The following is a 20523-nucleotide window of genomic DNA, read 5'->3' as shown; positions in this document are numbered from 1 at the left end:
GGTAGAGCTTCGCACACGTATCTGTATTTGAAACAATATTCCTTAGAAAAGTGCAAAAAGAAAAAGGATCGACCGATTTGTTCATAAACCTATGACAAAATATTCAAATTACAGACCTAAATAAGTAAGCGAGTACATAAATGCTAGACAAACCATGCCCATAGTTCGCATATAATACACAGGATGTTTCATTGAATATGGATGACTTGAGAGTATTCGAAGCTGTTCTTGAAATATAAATGAGATCGCTCTCAATGTGTTCTCTAGCCGACACTTTGAGGCAATTGTAATCAGCTTATGAGACAAGCAGCACGTTCTATGGGATAATTATGTTGTTTCGAAACACGAATATGATTCATAGAATTTAATAAATCGAGTGGCGATTATTTATCTAATTTTTCCCTTTTGCTTTTTTGCTTTTACATCCGTAAACATATTGATGCAAATGACGATGAGAGTTCCGTGTTTTTCACTGACAGATACGTGGATCTGTTTACGGTCCCGACGCACTACTTGGTCGAAGATGACGAGGCCAATCACACTTTTCATCCGTCAAGATTGATGGGTCTCTTCGACATGTTTAACGCCGACAGTTTGATCGACTTAATCAGCGGTTTGGGCGCGCCTAAGAGAAAAATTCTGGTATCAGTACCAGCCTCTGCGTACAAGTTTACGCTAAAGGATCAGAACGATAATGCCCCAAGGGCGTCAACTGAGGAGATGCAACCTGTTACCATTGATCAGAAGCAGGTGTGACATCAATGAATTGTTGCGAACAAATTTTACTAACACTCGACTGATAAATAGAACGTATGGAGATTATAATAACTGCGTACGATTAAATTTATCGGCTATTTTTTCAGTTGTGCGATTTGATGAACAACGGAGAATGGACGGTGGAAAGGGACGAAGATCTTACTGCTCCTTACGCTTTCAAAGATAAAATGTGGATTGCTTTCGAAGATAGAATATCTCTATCTATAAAAGTAGGGACTTTTCACTTTTATTATTGAGTTTTGGTTTTGAGCATTTCGATAGATAGTTTTGCGACGAATTGTTCTTTTTCTTTTTTAAGGGAAAATATGTACTGCTTCGAGATCTTCCTGGATTGGCTGTGCATAACGTAGAGAATGACTTTAAAACTAATTGCGGGATGCCTCTTACACACGAGGTTCATCGATCGTTCTCGAATTTCAAGAGGAAGTCGAGAGCCGCTGTTTTGAACGCTTTGGAAGATGATCTACACGTAAATAAATATATTTATAATAATTATACTATATATTATATTATATTTTATGATGTTAGTTAATGTTTATCGATTGAAGAATCAGAATGTTCATCAGTACGCCACCTTTTGGTGAAAGCTCAGATCACAGACTGATCTGTACTGATATGTACCAGTAGATGGCAACGTTATTTAAATTAATTTCAGTTTAGATCAAATTTCAAAATTAATAGAAGTAAATTGTTATTTCTGTATGCTTTATTAATAGTACACAATTAAGTATCAGTACTTCGTTTCTTTATTAGTACAAATGTTATAAAGTGTTCGATTAATTGTTAAATGATTTTTAATTTCAGCAAAAAGAGCTTGAGTACTCGACTAAAGTTAAGTCATCCGATTTTCGAGTTGTTCGCGTAGTAGACACCGAAGGACACATCAGAGTTGTTCGAGAAAACACGCAAACCGAATTTACTTGCTCTAGACAAGGATACTTTGTCCATCCTAAAAGTTGTAACAGGTACATCACTATCCGCAGCGAATTAATCATTGCTCGAATATTGTTTCGTTTCTTGTTATAATGGAAATGTCCTACTTGCTCCTATAGATTCTATCGATGTGTTAAATTCAACCAAGAAGTGGAAGATTACTCCGTATTCGAATTCGACTGTCCAGCAGGTTTATCATTCGACGAGCGTACAGAAGTTTGTGTTTGGCCAGGCTCCATGCCTGAGGGATCGCCATGTCCTGGAAGTAGCGAAATTGCGCCAGTAACTCGAATAAGGTTCGAATGTCCTTCCAAATCTGGCTACTATGCAGATCCCCAAAATCCTCGTTGGTTCTTCGCCTGCATCGACCTAGGTTTATATCTTGCGTTGAATAATTTTTCAATTCTGTTCGAAACATTTCATTAATTAAAAATTCTGATGACAGGAGGTCCTGAAATAATGGCTTACGAATTTCGTTGTCCGTTCGGCCTGATCTTTGACGAGCAAAAATTAATTTGCGAGTGGCCTTGGTTGGTAGCAGGCTACTCTGGTACCGGTTATACAAGATCAGAATATGACGGAGGGTATTATGGCACTGGAACTACTGCAGGTACTGGTGGATACTATACAGGAGCATTACCTCATGGTTACACGGGAACATCAGGAGGAGGAGGGTATACTGTTTCTACTGGGTCAGGATTTTCTGGAGCAGCTGGCGTTGGTCATGGATCGTCGTTTGGACAAGGAACAAAATATACTGGAAGTGGGAAAGAAAAGGGATACAGTGGAAGTGGACAAGGAGCAGGATACACTGGATCAGGTGTAGCTGGTCATGGAACTTCATATGATGGTCAAGGAGCTGATGGTTACTCTGGAACAACTGGAAGTGGATATTCCGGAGCAGCAGGAGCTGGTCATGGAACCACATATAGTGGTCAAGGTTCTGGTGGTTACTCCGGAACAACTGGAAGTGGATATTCCGGAGCAGCAGGAGCTGGTCATGGAACCACATATAGTGGTCAAGGTTCTGGTGGTTACTCTGGAACAACTGGAAGTGGATATTCCGGAGCTGCAGGAGCTGGTCATGGAACCACATATAGTGGTCAAGGTTCTGGTGGTTACTCTGGAACAACTGGAAGTGAATATTCTGGAGCAGCAGGAATTGGTCATGGAACCACATATAGTGGTCAAGGTTCTGGTGGTTACTCCGGAACGGGAGTAGCTGGTCATGGAACCACATATATTGGTCAGGGTTCTGGTGGTTACTCTGGAACCACTGGAAGTGGATATTCCGGAGCAGCAGGAGCTGGTCATGGAACCACATATAGTGGTCAAGGTTCTGGTGGTTACTCTGGAACAACTGGAAGTGGATATTCCGGAGCAGCAGGAGCTGGTCATGGAACCACATATAGTGGTCAAGGTTCTGGTGGTTACTCTGGAACCACTGGAAGTGGATACTCAACAGGAGGTGCTGGTTATGGCACTAAATATACTGGCCAAGGATTTGGTGGACATTATGGAACAACTGTAAGCGGATATTCTGGAACTGCAGGAGTTGGTCATGGGTCTACATATAACGGTCAAGGGTCTGGTAGACATTCTGGAACAACTGGAGGCGAACACGCTGGAGCAGCAGAAGCTGACCATGGAACTCCATATACTGGACAAGGATTTACGGGAACAACTGGAAGTGGGTACTCCAGCGCAGGAGCAACTATAACATCTGGTCATGGATATTCCGGAACTGGCACGAGCTATACTGGATCGACTGGTAAGGCAGGTTATGGAGGATCAACTGGCACAGGATATTCAAGAGGAACTGGTACAGGTCAAGTATCTACTGGCACTGGATTTACTGGTGCAGGAATCATTGAACAAACAGAAAAAAGTGGAACAACTGGTACAGGCTATACTGGATCTACGTATTCTGCTGCTGGATCTACTGATGGAGGATATTCAGGAACAAAGGAAGGATCTATTAGTGGAGGGTATCCAGGAACAAAGAGTGGGTCTAGTGGTGGAGGATATTCAGGCGCAACTGGAGGAACTACTGGAGGTTATGCAGGGCCAGGCGGTATTCATGGTGGATCTACTAGCGGAGGATTCGCGGGATCTACTGTTGGCGGATATACAGGAGCAGGAACAACTGGTGCTCATGCGGGATCTACTGGAGGATATGCAGGGCCAGGTGGTATTCATAGTGGATCTACTGGCGGAGGATTCACGGGATCTACTGCTGGCGAATATACTGGAGCAGGAGCAACTGGTGCTCATGCGGGATCTACTGGAGGATATGCAGGGCCAGGTGGTATTCATGGCGGATCTACTGGCGGAGGATACGCGGGATCTACTGCTGGCGGATATACAGGAGCAGGAACAACTGGTGCTCATGCGGGATCTACTGGAGGATATACAGGGCCAGGTGGTATTCATGGTGGATCTACTGGCGGAGGATTCACGGGATCTACTGCTGGCGGATATACAGGAGCAGGAACAAGTGGTGCTCATGCGGGATCTACTGGAGGATATGCAGGGCCAGGTGGTATTCATGGTGGATCTAATGGCGGAGGATTCGCGGGATCTACTGCTGGCGGATATACAGGAGCAGGAACAACTGGTGCTCATGCGGGATCTACTGCAGGATATGCAGGGCCAGGTGGTATTCATGGTGGATCTACTGGCGGGGGATTCGCGGGATCTACTGCTGGCGGATATACAGGAGCAGGAATAACTGGTGCTCATGCGGGATCTACTGGAGGATATACAGGAACTTCAGGAGGTTACGGTGGAACTTCAATACCTGGTCAAACCATTACATTTGGTACTGGACAGTCACGAACACCAATTTTTGTTTCTTCTGGCACAACTGGAGCTGGAGTAGATCATGGTGTAACCAGTATATATTCACAGACTCGTAAGTTTATTCTATAAAACCATCTTATCTTTACTCAGACGAAATTAAAATATGTATATAATTTATTTTCATTTAACTTATAGCTGGGCCTATTATCGTGGAGAAACCTGAGAAACCAACCTGTCTCACGAACCTGTGTTATGGGTCTTCTCAACCATCAGGTGGTCAGACTCTGGTAACAGACGACTATGTTTCAAGCCACGGAGCTATTTCTGGAACAAATGTTTACCAAGGTACAACTGGATTCCCTGGAAGCTTGAATGTTACTTTTGGAAGCCACGTACCTTCCATTGGAGGCGTTACGTATCATGGAGGCGTCACACCCGCTGGTGGCTATACAGTGACAACAGGTACGGGTGCTATCGTGACAGGACACGGTATTCAAGGATCGATCATCACTGGAGATTCCACTCCAGGGACGCTCATTACCCATGGAGCTACCCCTGGCGCAATCTTCACAGGTTCTTCTGACCAAGGCACCATAATAAGTGGAGGAAGCCATCCAGGATATACGAAGACTGGTCTAAGTTCACCTGGCTATGTAATTAGTGGCGGAGTCAAGACCGTATTCCCAGGTTCAGTCAGTTCTGGAACGACAGTTTACGGAACACCTTCACCTGGTGTCATAGTAACTGGAACACCTTCACCTGGTGTCGTAGTAACTGGAACACCCTCACCTGGAACTATTATAAAGGGCCAATCGAGTCCTGGAATAATTCTTACAGGACAAACAGCTCCTGGTGTGTCTATTGGGGGATCTATTGTGCCAGGAACAGTCATTGGTTCAGGTTTTTCAACGCATCCAGGGGCTGTTACCCCAGGATCTCCATTTGGAACTAAGATTGGAACCACACCATCGACTTATGTCACCGGCTACAAAACTAACGAATACCATGACAACGGAGGACGTGGTACCATTAGATTTAACAATGGCGATGTGACCACCAAATATACAGAAAATGATATTCCAGACTATAGACCAACTGGCGGCAATATTTTGCCAGATACTCTCATTCCAGGAAGCAAAGGTATTCCCGGTGTATCGCTATCTAGTGGCTTCACTAAGACTGGACCTACCAAGACAGGCTTTACCACTGCTACTTTAGGTGCTGGTGGTAGTTACGTAATTAGCACTGGAAAAACTAACCCCCCACCTAATCCTGACCATATTGGCGCCAAAGCTTTCGAAGGCAACGTGGCAGGATATCCAAAATCATCTACCGAAAGTAGTGCCAAGACTTATTCAGGAACATTCTCAACTTATGGTCCAGGCTTCAGTCAGAAACCTTCGAAGGGCACTGGATATTCCTATCCCACACCTAGCATTCCATTTGATACAGGAGTGACGAAGAATTTGCCTATTTCTTCGACAGAGAGTGGCATCTTTAGTGGAACTACTCCAACGCCGTTCTTGAAGGTTGAAGTGCATAATACACCAAAATTCGGTGAGGCCGGATTCACCAGTTCACCTGTAGTTGTGAATACGTATCAGAAACCAAGTGGCTTTACGCGTGCACCATCTCCAACTGGAACACCTGTGCTTTATACCACTGGTCCATTGGAAAATTACAAGACGACTGTCTTTGAAGCGGCTAAAGTCCCAGTTACCATCTCTACTATTCACCCAGTGATCGATACCGGATACCAGACTGTCATATCGTCGACGCCATTGCCTGTAACTATAAGTCAAGATAAATTTAGCATTCAGACCAAACCTCAGTTTGGTTTTGGAACAAAGACTTCTCAACCTGGTATATTCGGAGATCGAGGTTACGTTTCTAGCACGACACCAACGACTGTATTTAAAATATCATCGAAGTATCCTTCTGGAGAACCACAGGTATGATTCTTTACAATTTTCGTACATAAAAATGCAATTCTCTTGTTGTATGATTTATTGTAATTCTACGGATGGAATTTTTTAGTATGATTATGGACTTACCACTCCATCATCTGGTTCTGGATACTTTACAACTTCGAAGAACGTGTTTGAACATGTGACACCGTCTGGAATCTCAGAGTCACCGAAACCACAGGTGAGATTTTAAGAATAATTATACTAAATCACTGATTACTAATTATCAATATTTACTAAAAAAATATTTCCATTTCAGACTCAGTACATACCTGGCGAATCTATTTCGCCAGCCATTGGAGTAACTTACAGAAAGCCATTCCCATTACCTGGCGTCACTTATCAACAAGAATTCACACCAGCATCTGTCAAATCGTACACCACTGCTCCATCGGGCATAGGATCAGGTCCCGGCTACAAAGGATCGCCTACGAACATAGCAATTCCCAGAGATGAAGTCGGAAAGCTCGTTACCAATTACAACAGAGGCACCACGAAATATGTTCCAAACCAATACGACGTTTACACAACAGGATCCGCAGCAGGAGTCGATTACTACCAGTCCCAGACGAAGTTCAAACAGGGTTATGATTCATCGACACCATCCTCGGTTCCTAGAACACAGTCACCTCTCACAGTGACGACTTACACCGGAGGATACTCGAAACCATCTTCAGGTATCACGTATCAGACCACTGCGAAGTCTACAGCCGTAGGTAAACCTAAAGTGATCGTGAAGTGGAGCGATCTGCACCCTCTTCTCCTTGGAAAATTAGGAGCAGAGTGTACCTGCAGAGGAGATCCTTTCGCTAATCTCAGAGGTCCTGGCTCCAAGTTGATCAACTCGTCAAAGGGCAAAGTGGACTTGTCTAATTATGACGAGTCGGAGATTTATGTAGATCTTGAGAAGGAAGGATCCTACGAAGATCAAGATTACCAAGTGACCAACTACGAATCGTCTTCGAAACAACCAGTTAAGATCTATAATGAACTTTCGAAAGCTCTAGGAGCTACGAGCATTCAAGTTCAAGAAAAGCCATCGTCCACGTACTTACCAAGCGTTACTCCTTCCGTGGGAGTAGGAGGTCGCACTTCGGGCCTTTCAAGTCATGGATTAACTGCCAATTTCAGATCTGGAAAGAGTCTGAGCAACGTTGGATCTCCTATCAACTCGATTGGAGGTGGTAAAGGTTTAGCTTCCACTGTGGATCATTCTGTCATTGGTCCTATCGATGGTTCTGTCAATAGTCCTACCGACGATTCTATCGATGGTCCAATCGATCGTTCTGGAGAGTATGAGGATAGTGTATCGGAAGAAATCATCGATGGAGCTACCAATTGCGCCAGACCAGGTCTGTTCAGACACCCTAACTTCTGCAACAAGTTCTATGCCTGCCATTGGGACGAGTGGAAGAAGAAGTTCACGCTTCACACATTCAACTGCCCCGTCCATTTAACCTTTGACAATGGCGCGGGTGCTTGCAACTGGCCTAGTATGGGCCCCGCTTGTCAAGACAATAACTTGTTAGTTTAGATGGTTCACTGTTGATGGGGAGGTCTTATGGATCTCGCATACCGCGGACTTCTCGTGACACCTTCCTTTTTGAAAAACTGCAGATGGAAATTTGAACGCAGAGAGTTCTTATTATAAAAGTTTCTGAAAGAGGATAATTCTATGAATTTTGTAAAATTTTTTATATAATCTTAGATTAATTTGCTATGTTTGAATTTTATACAATCGTTATATATTTATTAATCTTCTGATGTAATTCTAGATTTCTATTACGTTTTATACAACAACAATTATTTTATAGAGCATCGTAGATTGCAATTATCAGTGTACACACTTTCAGCATTATTTGTAGAATATTAGTCACACTAAAGTAATAACACGAAGTTTAAAAATATTATTTTAATGGCTGAACGTTCAAGTTATGTGGCAAGGCATACAGAGCATGTGAGGTAACATTTAATTATAACGTAGTAACGGTATACGCTCAGTTTCTTTTTAAACTGAAAGACGTGAAACGAGCATAAGAGAATGCTTTTCCCGAGGTAACGAGAATGGAGACAAGGAGGAAGAAAGATCCAAGGCGATCGAGGTGCCGCGATGCGAAAGCACACTGTCCAGAGTGAAAGTCAAGCTGCACTCGCCGATTCGAATCGCGCGAAAGAAGTCGATAATGTGTGCGATTCCATGTCCAAGACGAATTATTGTATATAACGTGCCCTACTCTTCCAAATTTGTAAATAACGACGAATTACCTTTAAAAAGAAGAAGATATGGAAAAAGTTTACAAAGTTACAGAAAAGAAATTTTGTTTAAATAAGACGAAAGAAAAATGTGAAAATCAAACTAACGAAGCAAAAAATTGGTTCGAAAAAAATGACGAAGAGATATTTCCAATCAATTGATATTATCGTTTCTGTTGATCGTCGTTGACCTGTTGCTTTGATCAAATTTTTTTTCTTTTTTTATAATTGTGTCATTGACGATTTATATTTGTATATATATATATTTTAGATATCGATAACGCGATTTGCATAATTGACGTATCCCTTGAATTCCTTCACTTTCTTTTCCGGATTTTTCGTGCTTCCTGTTTAATACAGGGAAGTTAATTTTGAATATTCTTTGCGCACTGCTTAAGCTTGCCTTGATTCTGTGTTCATCTCGTTCCTATCTCTATTTACTATTTTTCCGCTTCTTCCCGATGCAATTATTATTTATTTGTCGCTTGTTACTATTGTACTAGAAGTTAAGGGTATATTACGACAAAAATCCTTGAGCGATCAACGATCGTTTCTCTGCGTCGATAAGAATTTCTTTTTATCATCTGTCTTGCACACTTAAATCGGAGCTTCGATAATCGTGCCATTTTATCGTGGTTGTCTAATGTAATATTACGAACTTAGAATAAATATGATAATTGTACAAAATATGATAGAAGATAATTTCAAACTAAATTTTTCCTGGATCCAACCATTTTCCGGATCTACTTTCCTTTTATCTTTTAACTATCGTTGCACCTATATTCTAATTCATTACGTTTATTAAATAAGAAAAAGAACGCGTTTGTCATTTGTTGATATGGCCTGAGGCTAAACTTTCGTTTGTTTCATATACGAGAGGTGTGGTCACCTTCCACTTAAAAATGAAAACGTTCACAGTGACCTTTCGAATGAAATTTTCCATAAAAATTAGTTATATGACAACTTTTAAATGAATTGAATTATCATATTATTTACATTCTTCGTAGCTAATTACTTTTGCAATCGATAGTCTTGCCATGATCTTATTACACACTTGTAAAAAATCAGAAGTGATAATCCTTGATGATGAAATATTTGCAATAATTAAGCGCAGCAACACTGTATCCTATAACCTAGGTAGATGGAAAATTATGTCAACCAGACAGCCATAATTCATACTCGACGAAGGGCATTGAGTAGATAGATAATAATGAATTCTATGCCGGATTATCCTTTCTCTTTCTCTTTGATTAAATTAGGAAAGTCTTTTAAGGAACGTGGGAGGGCAGTAGTCATGGCAGAAGTGGCTTAATTCGTTCACAAAGTTCAACGTGTGACTCTAATTGATAGTTTCAATAGATGACTCGTTAGCATAGAAAGCAGTTTGCTAAATGAAAAAAGAATGTGGCCATAAAATCCAGTTTCTCTGCGTTAACCGCAATTGACGCGATGATGAACTACGATCACACCTGGTTGCATGATTTTCACCACTTATACCGATTCGCCTTTTCAGTGTTTAATGGCCAGATCAACATCAAATTTCCAGTTTATGAGAGAAATCAACCACGATGGAAATATCTTGTGATATACACGATTATATCTATCGATCTATTTTTCTCCACAATTAATCAGAGAGAATAGCGAGAATTGTGCGATGATTCTGATGTGTAAAATTCTACCATTTATTGTGCGGTTGAGAAATTGAAAGTATAAAATAACTGAATTATAATTTTAAGGCAATTATACATATTTGTAAGTAATTAAATAATTATCGTATCATGCGCGAGCGAATGTATCATTCTACGGAATTATACGAATGTAATATTGTTCTCTTCAGAGATTGATATTCGAGTCGATCTTTGTAACTTTAAAGATGTCCCATTTCCCATAAAAAGAAATGGAGAGTTCGTGGAGGAGGAGGAATGAAAATGGAGGTCAGTGGAAGTAAACTCTATCTCAAGTGACCCACTGATACATTTCCATCGGCTTCATAAGTGGGTAACGCGGCATACAAACACATTAATTTCGTTTTATTCCTTATTTGTGATACAATTGTTTAAAAAATGCAAAAAAATATTCGCCTTTCTCCACAGAGGATTTTTTCGTTTATTAATTTCTTCTATTTCGTCGAATTCAAATTCTTAGTAAATTATATTTACGTAATAGTAGTGATTAGTGGGTGTCAGATAGCGTGTTTGTTATATAACAAAAATGTCGTTATGGAGAACAAAAGAAAGAAAGTTTTTGAAAAGGAAGAAGGAGAGCACGAAATGCTTATAATTTGTAGAATTTCCTTTAACAACGAGCTCCCATATGAGCTACTAGCTACGTGATCACCATAATCATAACTTCATGCTTTCGGGTCCTTTCTATGTAATTCATGGATTGCGCAAAACTTGCACATTCTCTCAGAGAAAGAGCAGTTGTTTGACGAGATATGGCGAAGTATAATATTCTTTCGACATATTTGTCAACCACGTAATATTAATGAATTAGCATGACCAATGCTTGATCACTTCACTATGTCGAGAATTTATAATTTTATTCTTATTTCTGTAAAACTTTAACAGTATAACCGCAGTTCTTTGGTAACATTTGTTAGAATTAAAGCAATTTATTAAAAAAAAAAAAAAGGAAAGTTATGTGGTTATAAGTAACGTGGTTATAAATTCCTGTATTTCTATATTCCACGTTATATTCTACATGTGTTAAGACTTCGAGAATTGAGGAATTTATTAATTTCTGTCATAGAATGTAGTAAGATTATACGTATCATATGTTTGAAGGCGATAATGATCGCGACCAGGTTGTTTTCAAGAATCGGGAGTACTTTCAAAACCGTGTAGAACCAGTATACGCAACGTGGAACCGAGGAATACGTAGTTTGAAAGGAATACCTAACTAATAAACCAAATAACGCGAACCGAAAGCCAAAGTGAAAGTTATTTTTAATGACACACAGAAATCGATATATCGTGGGCGCTGGAACTTTATTCTGATGGAAGATTAGCCACGCCAATTCTTGCATAAATTTCCATACGATTTTAAATAGGAAAATGTTTCAAGACTAGCTGTCCAGTGGTATGGAATAAATTATTCGCTAATTGCATAGGCGCACATACAAGAATGGGATTGAATAACCGATGTTCACGGAATTGAAGTACCGATTTACAATGGCGTCGAGGAAGTGAGCGAATTGCTGGAATTCAAACGACGTTACTGTATGTCAGAAGAGAAAATTCATTTCTATTCGCGTTCAGTTTGCCTATAGAATTTTCTAAGTAATTAAGAATGAGCAACGAATCTTGTGCATAATTGAGATAATACATACTAAACAAACGTTACCTCTAAATTGAAATATCGCTTGCAAGCCCAGGAACACGGTCGACCGAAGAAGAAATTTACTTATTGATTATGTACACAAGTTTGAAACCAAGACTGGTCGAATAACTATGCACTTTTTTTGTATCAAATGTCATCCATTGTATACTGCAGTCCAATAATTTTTATAATAATATAATTACTGTGATAATAGGCGTATGTAAATATTAAAAAATACTGATATTACACTTGATTTAAAAAAAAAGTGTGAAAATTAAAACGAACTAAAAATTTTAGCATTTCTAATTTTCTAATATTTCTCTCTTTGTATTATTTAATATTTTTTTTAATTAAGGCTAACACCATAGTAATAAACGCCAGATTTCCATCTCCAGGTCTACTTAACTTCGTATCGGAAAGCTTGCCAAACCAGCCTTCCAGTAATCCGATTGTTACTATCTACGCTCGGTTGTCCCTAACTGAAGTTAGCAGAGAGTGAGAAAGAGAGAGGTGGGGACTTAAGATCGAAGCACTTGACACGAGGAAAAGAAAGGAACGAGACGTGAGAGCACAGATATTGGAGGTGGCGTCAAGACCAAACTGTCCGGGCTCCAAGGTAATATAAAGGCGTACGTCGACTTCACCTGGTTCAACTTACCTGGAACATCGAACAGCTGCGTTGCCCAGCACGATTGAGAACGTTCGCCACTGCCACACCACTTTCTACCATCATGTGAGTCCCTTTAAGTGCTCGCTTTTTAAACCGCTTCTATTTCCTTAATATTGTATATTTATTAAATTAAAATTTTGTTGATATTTTTGATCGATTAGCAACGTGGATGTTTTCTGAATAATTTATATTCAGTTATTTATGCAATTCTATTTCTAATTGATCGAATAACTGGATAGTAAATTTGTAGTTGTAGAATTTGAATATGTTGATTAATATACCTTTTTTTCTTTTTTTTTTTTATATTATACTAGTATACCGATGACGAAGGATTTATTAAGAAAACCTAAAAGGGACTTTGAAGAAGCTAATTTTTCGATGCGATAAAATTCCTGTAATTTTTAGTTTGATATTCCTTTAAATGTTCTATAATAAATCTGTTGTTTTAAATGATAAATCTTAGTATTTAATGCTGTTACTTAAATTTGGAATATTTCAAAATTTAAGCCAAGAATCATTCTTTTGAGTTGCTTGAATATTTAATTTAAGAGCAATCACAAGTTTAAAAATGTATTTCAATATTTAAGTACTTATTCATATATAATATCCATTTGTAGTCGATATATAGCATTTTTAATTTAATATAAAGATTCGAATAGTCCCGACTGTCTTTAAAAAAATAGTTTATCAAAGTTATAATGCAATAAGACGACAATAATGACGATGAATATACCTTACTCTAGAAATAAGAATAATTTACATGTCGTTAGCGTATTTGATTTTATGCGTCGAAGTCGTATTTCAACCTTTTAACTAATGAGATGATTGTTAATATATTTCGTTTTCGTTTATTGGAATGAACACTGACACAAGATGAGTGAAGTACGTCAAGAAGATCATTCCGCATTCAGCCGTACATACATTATCTCTTTAATTTATACTCCGTTATAAATGGATCACGTTGCATATTATATTATGATGTATGCAGATCCGTTACATAAGATGAGCAACATTACGTCCTAACACGATTTCAAGATTTACATAAATCATAAGTCTTCGTATTGCATTGCATTGCATTGCAATTGTTACATTTAAACGTTGCAGCATTTAAACGTTCTATAGAGAACTTGAGAGAAAAAGGAAATAATAATAAGAAATAATAAAGTAGTTCACCTATAAAATTATGTAAAATATTAGCGACCTAGAACAAGAGTATAAAATAGTATCTGAAAAAAATTCTTCTGTAGCAAAATTTCAATACCCAAGTAATTATCTCCTCAATTATTCGCACAAGTTTACAGCTGTAGGTATTGTTCAATCATCGTGTTCCCAAATACGTAAACACCTAAATGGTTTCTACGTAAAGAATTGATCGAAATCGTTTCTGCGAACTGCAATAAAATTCCGTAACGTAATATCGATAATCACGTAACAATAGTCTGGTATAATATATTTTCATAAAATGGGCAAAATTGAGTCAGAGAATTCAATATGCACGAACAAATTGTCTTTTCATATAAACTTAATATGGAATATATTATTAAATTATTTATACATATAGATTGTTAATAAACAGATCATTAATTAAATCTCTTATAAAAGTTGAGTTGTGTGAATTGATTTCTCTGGTTTCATACGATTCTTATAGATGCAATGTATTAGCGTAGTTGTTAAAATATATCATGAAGTCACGAATTGTCTCGTTTATTGTTATTCCGGTTAACGTGGGCGACAGAAACGTGTCGCACGTGAGATCCTCGCCTTGAAGCCCGTGAAAGTGAAAGGATTTCTGATTTTATCTTGCACAAGTAAATGCGATTCAGGGGTTAAAAGTGCATTGCGATCGTTGTGTACGCTCTAAACCATGTAGTTTATTTTTATCCTTTATCTAGACTTATTATTAACGTGTTCGAGCTAATTGAGAAATACTCCAGCATTACTTTCCAATTATGATAACTTAGATAACGTGTTGTTTTTCTTTGCATATTAATTAATACGAAACATTATTCTTAAAGAATCGTACAATTATCATGTTTGTTAGTCTTGTGATCTCGGTAACTTAACAAAGTTAAAATGTTACTAATTAAACCACAGCTATAGACATTTGTATCCGAGAGAAGACTGAATTTATATTTTAGGAATTTTGGAAAAAGGAGCATTAATAATAAATATTTAATATTGAATTCACTTCTATAATACAGTGACTTAATAATTTATTGAAAGAAATTACCAAATAGTCTGAGACATTATACGTCTATGGTAATGACAAAAATACAGGTGTCTTTAGTTGGACGAAAGATTAAACGAAGATAATAATGTTGGTTTAATTTCGTGCTTAAATGTAGGATAATGAATATTTAAATGATGAATATTTGGAGCAGTCCAGACTATTGAAAATCAAACAAGAAACGGTAGAATAAAAGAGAATTAAAGATAATGTTGATATAACGAAGCTGCAAAACACGACTTTCTCTCGATACAAACTAGAAAGTTCAATGCGATTGGCGTGGTAGATTGCGCTTGACAAAATGAATGCTTCTTTTTACTTTCGTCGCACGAGTTATGCGATTAATAGAGCGAGACCAGAAGCTGTGGTAAATTTTCCGCTCGATTTAATAAATCACCACCATACAAAATTACTATACGCTAACATCACAATATTCTATTTCCCACGCTCCATTATAATTCTAATAGAAACTACCTAAATAAATTGTGCGCTTAAAAAATTCTGACCTGATTAACATTCTACGGACGTTGCTTTTGTCTCTGATATTATTTAATATCAAGAGTCTAATAAATCCCATTCAACTTTGTTTGCTCCAAATATGAGTTCTCAGAATTTCGCTGGGAGTAATATCTGGTGCAAGGCAAAAAGTAACGATTTCACTAAAGAGATAACCGAAACCGGTACGCCCGAAAACGAAAGCAGTCGGAGATAGGGAATGATCAAGTGAAATAAGAATAAAAAAAGAAAAATGAAGAAGGTGAAAAAGGTGAAGCGAGCGGAGAAGTAGCCGTGAGCAGTGAAAGTCACAAATCGGGTTGAACTTTGCCGAGAATGGTCAGGTTGGTTATTTAATGCGAGCCAAACGAAACAAAAAAAAAAAAAAAAGAAAATAAACGAGACGAAATTATAAAAATCCTCGAACGCCCACTTGAACTCTTACGCAAGAACGAATCGTTGGTTTATTTTTCAACTGTAACGATATTAGCGCGCGACTTCCATAACTACTTTTCAGCTTCCCTTTCTTTTCAACTTGAAAGTTTTCATGAAATATTGCGAATAATTTGACGAGATTCGAAGATGTCAATGTTCAAAGATACTAATTCTTTCGATTTTGTTTGATCTCTTCTTTAATGACTCTATGTCTAATCTAGTTTATGTAACTGGATAATCAATGGAAAATTTTAATAGTCTACATCATTATACATAGCAATTAGCTGTGATGAGTCACTAAGATACGTTTTATCAATTAAATAGATCCTTCCACTACATTGAAATAATTAATTCGTATTTTTTTAACAAACAATGATTTCTTAGTCTACTTATTTTCTTTTACCTTCGAGTTTTTATTATTATCAACGTTATGCGGTATTGCATTTGTTATAATGAGTGAGTCATAAATAGATAACATTTTTACTGGATTTGTTACGAACTACGAAAGTTCCCATTTCTTTGGTTTGTCTTGGTCGCAATTCCTATCTCATACTTATTGTTAGCCATTACTATATTACATATCATATATCCCCCTCCTTGGTGAGTCATAAATAATTATCTATAATTGCATTGAATGCATTGAAACACGGTGAAGTATTGTCATTAGTCTGCAAGCTGTTCATGGATATGGAAAATAAAATGTAATTGGGTCGCGACGTTAATGTGAACACTTATAATTTTATAAAAAATTCTGTTGTAGGGTGGTGTGGTTGGTGATGTTCCTAGCAGTCTCCATCCTGACGGAGGCAGCCATACCGGATCCACCAACTTCCGGTATCACGACCGTCGGCTCGTTAAAAATAGGAACAGCTGCTGATTGTGCTGGTGTTGTTGCTTTCTCGGCTACCCAGGCTTCTGTCGATGTGAGTCTAATTTTTAAACGAGTTTCAAATAAAAATACGGTCCGGATATTTCAACACAATAAATATAGAAGCTTTCGTAGAATTTTAAATGACAGCAGAATTAACTGAACTATTTAGAGAACTTCAATGGAATGTTGAAACAACATTCGTCTAAATTAAAATGAAATTTCGCAGTTTCTAATTTACGTAATAACTTGTACCAATATACACTTGTCAACTTATCACTGTGTCAACATTTATACTTGAGTTATAGCAATTTGAACGAAAAATTAAAAGCTGTCGCGAATTATTCACAATGTTTATAAAATGTAATAACGTTTAAGGATAGTAATTCTTGAAATATTATCTCATCCATTAGCATGCCAAAGTGGTATTCGCCGAGACATTGGTCGACAAAGGCGTGGGTTACGTCGCCCAAACAGGAGTTTTCATCACCCATTGCCCGGGCTTGTATCAGTTCAGCTTCGCCGGATATGGCAGCACCGACCTTCGGCTCACTCTGAAAAAGAAACTGAATAATTCCGATAGCTGGAGACCCGTGGTCAGCACTGGTGCAGGAGGTGGTGCTAATTTGGTCTTATTGGACGTCGAAGCTGGAGATCATCTCGCTGTTTTCGTCGATGCAGGAAAAATATCGGATGGCGTCACGTTCTCCGGATATCGAATAGCCAAAAAATAATCGACCAGAATTCAGATAATTCAACCACGAAACGACAATCGTTTCCTGAAGTAGACAATTTGAAAAGCTCGGAATTATCGATATGAATCCAGTCAAGACGAAACTGAACCAAATTTCTGGCAAATCAGTGGCAGATTACAACGACGACGTGGAACTGTTCATCCAAAAGACGCTGCTTCGACAATCAGCAGATAAATTGAAATACTCCGAAGTTAATTATTAATATCTTTGGAAGAATTTGAAATCGATCTGATACTAAAAAGTATAAAATCGAGACTCGTAGATGAATTTGATGATAAATTTGATGAATTGGAACTAAAAGTTTGAATTCGTTACGCTTTTCTAAATGATGAAATTTTGGATTTGACGGCGTTCCTAATTGGGAAACGTTCAATCAGAGCGGTTTTAATCTTCTCCACGAACTTAACGCTCTGTGATAGCTTCTTCCCTACGTCTCTACTTTTCGAGGTCTCGCAATTTTACTGATCTCCTACTTTAAACATTTAAATCGCATTGGCACGGATCATTAAAATTGCGAGGCAAATCGGTACACTATCTTCGACATTCATTTCTTCTGTATCTTTTTCTTCTATTTCTTATCTTCGCCTTTTCTTGAACTTCTTTTCGCTTTGTCTACTATCTCTATCCTATTCTTTGATACGAATTTCTTTTTGTATTGCACACTCTGTTTCTCACTTTAATTAACACTTTTCTCTTCTCTTCTGTAGAAACGATCTTTTTATTCTGACGCTACGATCTGATACTCTATTACTTCCGTTTCATTTTCTTCGTGATTCTGTTTTTGTCTCTTTTCTCTAGAATGCTACTGCTCTAAATTTGTAATTTCTTTCTTTCTTTCTTTACCAGACTATTCTATCTTTATTTTCACACTTTTCTCAAGTACCTGTCAGTATTACAATGTCAAAATTTGTTGATCTTGCCATAAATTGCTTTCCATCTATTTCTTACGATATAGATAAAGCTACTTCTTCTTGTTTTCTGTCTCAAATCTATCTTGCCTCGCATATCTCGTATATATTTTACTTTCTCCTACAATGCTGCAATTATAAATAGTAGGTTATTATAACTAGTCCCTGCTCTCTTTGAAATTTTTCTCTTTTAATGACGGTCTTTCTCTTCAATTTTCATATCTCTTTTCTGTTTCCCTACTGTACTATCTCCACTGTAGTTCAGTTAGTAATTTTATCCCTTTTTACGTGAACTCGAGAATACTAAAGTACCTGAAATTTAATACATTATAGCACTTTACCATGTTTCCTAGGTGCTACTTTATTTTTCTCCAATTTCTCTGATGATTTATTTTTATAAAATATATCTATTTTCGTACTATCGCTGTTTTTATCTATTTTATCTCCTTCTGTAATCGTATTGTCTTAAAGTTATTTATATTCTATCCTTGTAGCCTCATTCTGCTCTGTTCTTTCTGTATACCTTTACTTTATTTTTTATCTTATTTCGTTGTACTCTAATATAAAAATTGTTTTCCTAATTATATTCTTCCTTTTGTTTTCTACACTGATCTATTAAGTTTGTGACATATTCTATTTTTATTACATGTTATTTAATTTCTTTTTCAATTCCATATCTTTCTAAGTTTTATCAGCTTCCAGCATTGTCTTCTCAGTTTCTTCTGTCTTTTCTCCTCTTTCTGAAATTATTTTCTTATATTGAATACTATTATACTTCACCATATTTCTTTTTTTTCTATTTAAAAGTTTAACTACTTTCTCTTCTTGTCACTCTTTGGAAATATTAGTTTTATCCTTTCTCTTCTTCTATGTCGTTATTTTTTCACTATCAGCTTGAACTTTTCACAAAATCGTATTTTGTATTTTCTCTGTTTATTGTATATTCGATACCTTTTTTTTCTTTTCTGAATTCTGTTTTCTTCTCTACATTTTTTTCAATTTTGTAAATATCTCTTGAAACTTTCGGTCTGCCTATTTTTCGTCTATTTATCTGTTTACTATACTTATACAACTTCTTTTGGTTTCTTCTGTTTTCTTTTCTTCAAACTTTTCTTTACCCCAAACTATAAATTTTCTTACAAATTTAACAACCCTACTGTTTATACGAAAAATCGAATAAAATTCTCTTGTCTTTTTCCATTTTTTAAAAAAAACTCTACTTTTATCTCACTTTTCTTTTCTGTCACTTTCCAATTCTTTATTCTGCTTTCTTCTATTCTTCAATTTCATCTTTTCAATTTCTACCCTCTACTTTCCTATATTTAAACCTTTCTCTATCAAATTTTCACCTTTTCAAGCTTTCCCTTTCTTCCACTTCTCTCTTCTTTCATTTACTTTTATCTACATTTCTCTGTATTCTATCTGTCTGAGAAACTACAGTGAACTTCGTGCTTAAGCTTACACATAGCTGAATTTCACAAGTTGAAAGAATAATCTAAGTATTTTACAAAAGCATGACAAAAGAAAAATGAACGCGTAAAAGCGAAAGTGCACAGGCCGTGTCACTTTCGACCAGGAAATTGCGTTTCCTCTTGTCTTCTCTCACTTCTAGTCTAGTCTTCCCACCTATCGTTACCTGGATCTATCATAAAGTAAAAAAAGCTATATACGAGAGAACAGTGCGTAATTCTCCTAATGCTGTGATTCTCAAGTGCTATAGTTGTTTATGCGAAATCCAAGCTATGTAATATACACGTTACCAATGTTGTACTTTCCACTCTGCTACATCTTTTCGCTCTATATTTTACGATTAAAACAGCCAATTATGTCCCGTTTCAGGGTAAAGCTACTTTTAGCCTCTCTTGTAAAGTATAACAGTTGCTTAGTCGACTTTAATCACCTGCATCTAGTATCCTTTCAGATATGTTATCTGAAGAGAAAGAAATGTACATTTTATTAAGATTCTTAAATGTAGATTGGAAAAGTGAATCGGTGATTAAGCAACTGTTATTCACTATGTTTCAACTATCTGTTTACAATAAACGATCGGTCTCTATATTTCTGCCTTTCTTTTTATACTCTACTGTACCTATTCTCTTCACCTGTCTTCGC

The 20523-nt window shown here is 37.3% G+C and overlaps 2 protein-coding genes and 1 long non-coding RNA gene across 7 annotated transcripts in view; 2 read left to right on the top strand and 1 right to left on the bottom strand.

Annotated features, from left to right (window-relative positions):
* The window catches only part of LOC117217284 (mucin-19-like), a 46719-nt gene extending 37293 nt beyond the window's left edge, over window positions 1-9426 (top strand). For all 4 annotated transcript variants that reach the window (XM_033464789.1, XM_033464788.1, XM_033464790.1 and 1 more), the window contains 9 exons: window positions 480-750; window positions 864-986; window positions 1076-1246; window positions 1582-1742; window positions 1830-2083; window positions 2156-4624; window positions 4708-6464; window positions 6550-6660; window positions 6739-9426. In XM_033464789.1, coding sequence (XP_033320680.1) covers window positions 480-750; window positions 864-986; window positions 1076-1246; window positions 1582-1742; window positions 1830-2083; window positions 2156-4624; window positions 4708-6464; window positions 6550-6660; window positions 6739-8013 — 6592 coding nt within the window. In that variant the 3' untranslated portion in view covers window positions 8014-9426. The remainder of the gene's footprint in view (window positions 1-479; window positions 751-863; window positions 987-1075; window positions 1247-1581; window positions 1743-1829; window positions 2084-2155; window positions 4625-4707; window positions 6465-6549; window positions 6661-6738) is intronic.
* Window positions 6162-6742, bottom strand: LOC117217295. Its single transcript, XR_004489511.1, has 3 exons — window positions 6567-6742; window positions 6373-6472; window positions 6162-6303 (listed from the first exon to the last, which is right to left on the bottom strand). It is a non-coding gene; the product is annotated as an uncharacterized LOC117217295 (long non-coding RNA).
* A 3159-nt stretch (window positions 9427-12585) lies between the features above and the next one.
* Window positions 12586-20469, top strand: LOC117217291. 2 transcript variants are annotated; one of them, XM_033464800.1, is made up of 3 exons: window positions 12586-12786; window positions 16641-16803; window positions 17162-20469. In XM_033464800.1, coding segments are annotated over exons 1-3 (486 nt in total). In that variant the 5' UTR covers window positions 12586-12784; the 3' UTR covers window positions 17483-20469. The 2 variants fall into 2 exon arrangements, with proteins under 2 accessions (XP_033320691.1, XP_033320692.1); XM_033464801.1 differs by lacking the exon at window positions 12586-12786 and adding an exon at window positions 16463-16480.
* Window positions 20470-20523: the final 54 nt, after the last annotated feature.

Source organism: Bombus bifarius, unplaced genomic scaffold (assembly GCF_011952205.1).
Source record: "Bombus bifarius isolate JDL3187 unplaced genomic scaffold, Bbif_JDL3187 scf7180000007975, whole genome shotgun sequence".
NCBI lineage: Eukaryota > Metazoa > Arthropoda > Insecta > Hymenoptera > Apidae > Bombus > Bombus bifarius.
Note: the sequence above shows the minus strand (reverse complement) of the source record. Positions and strands in the feature narration are given on the sequence as shown.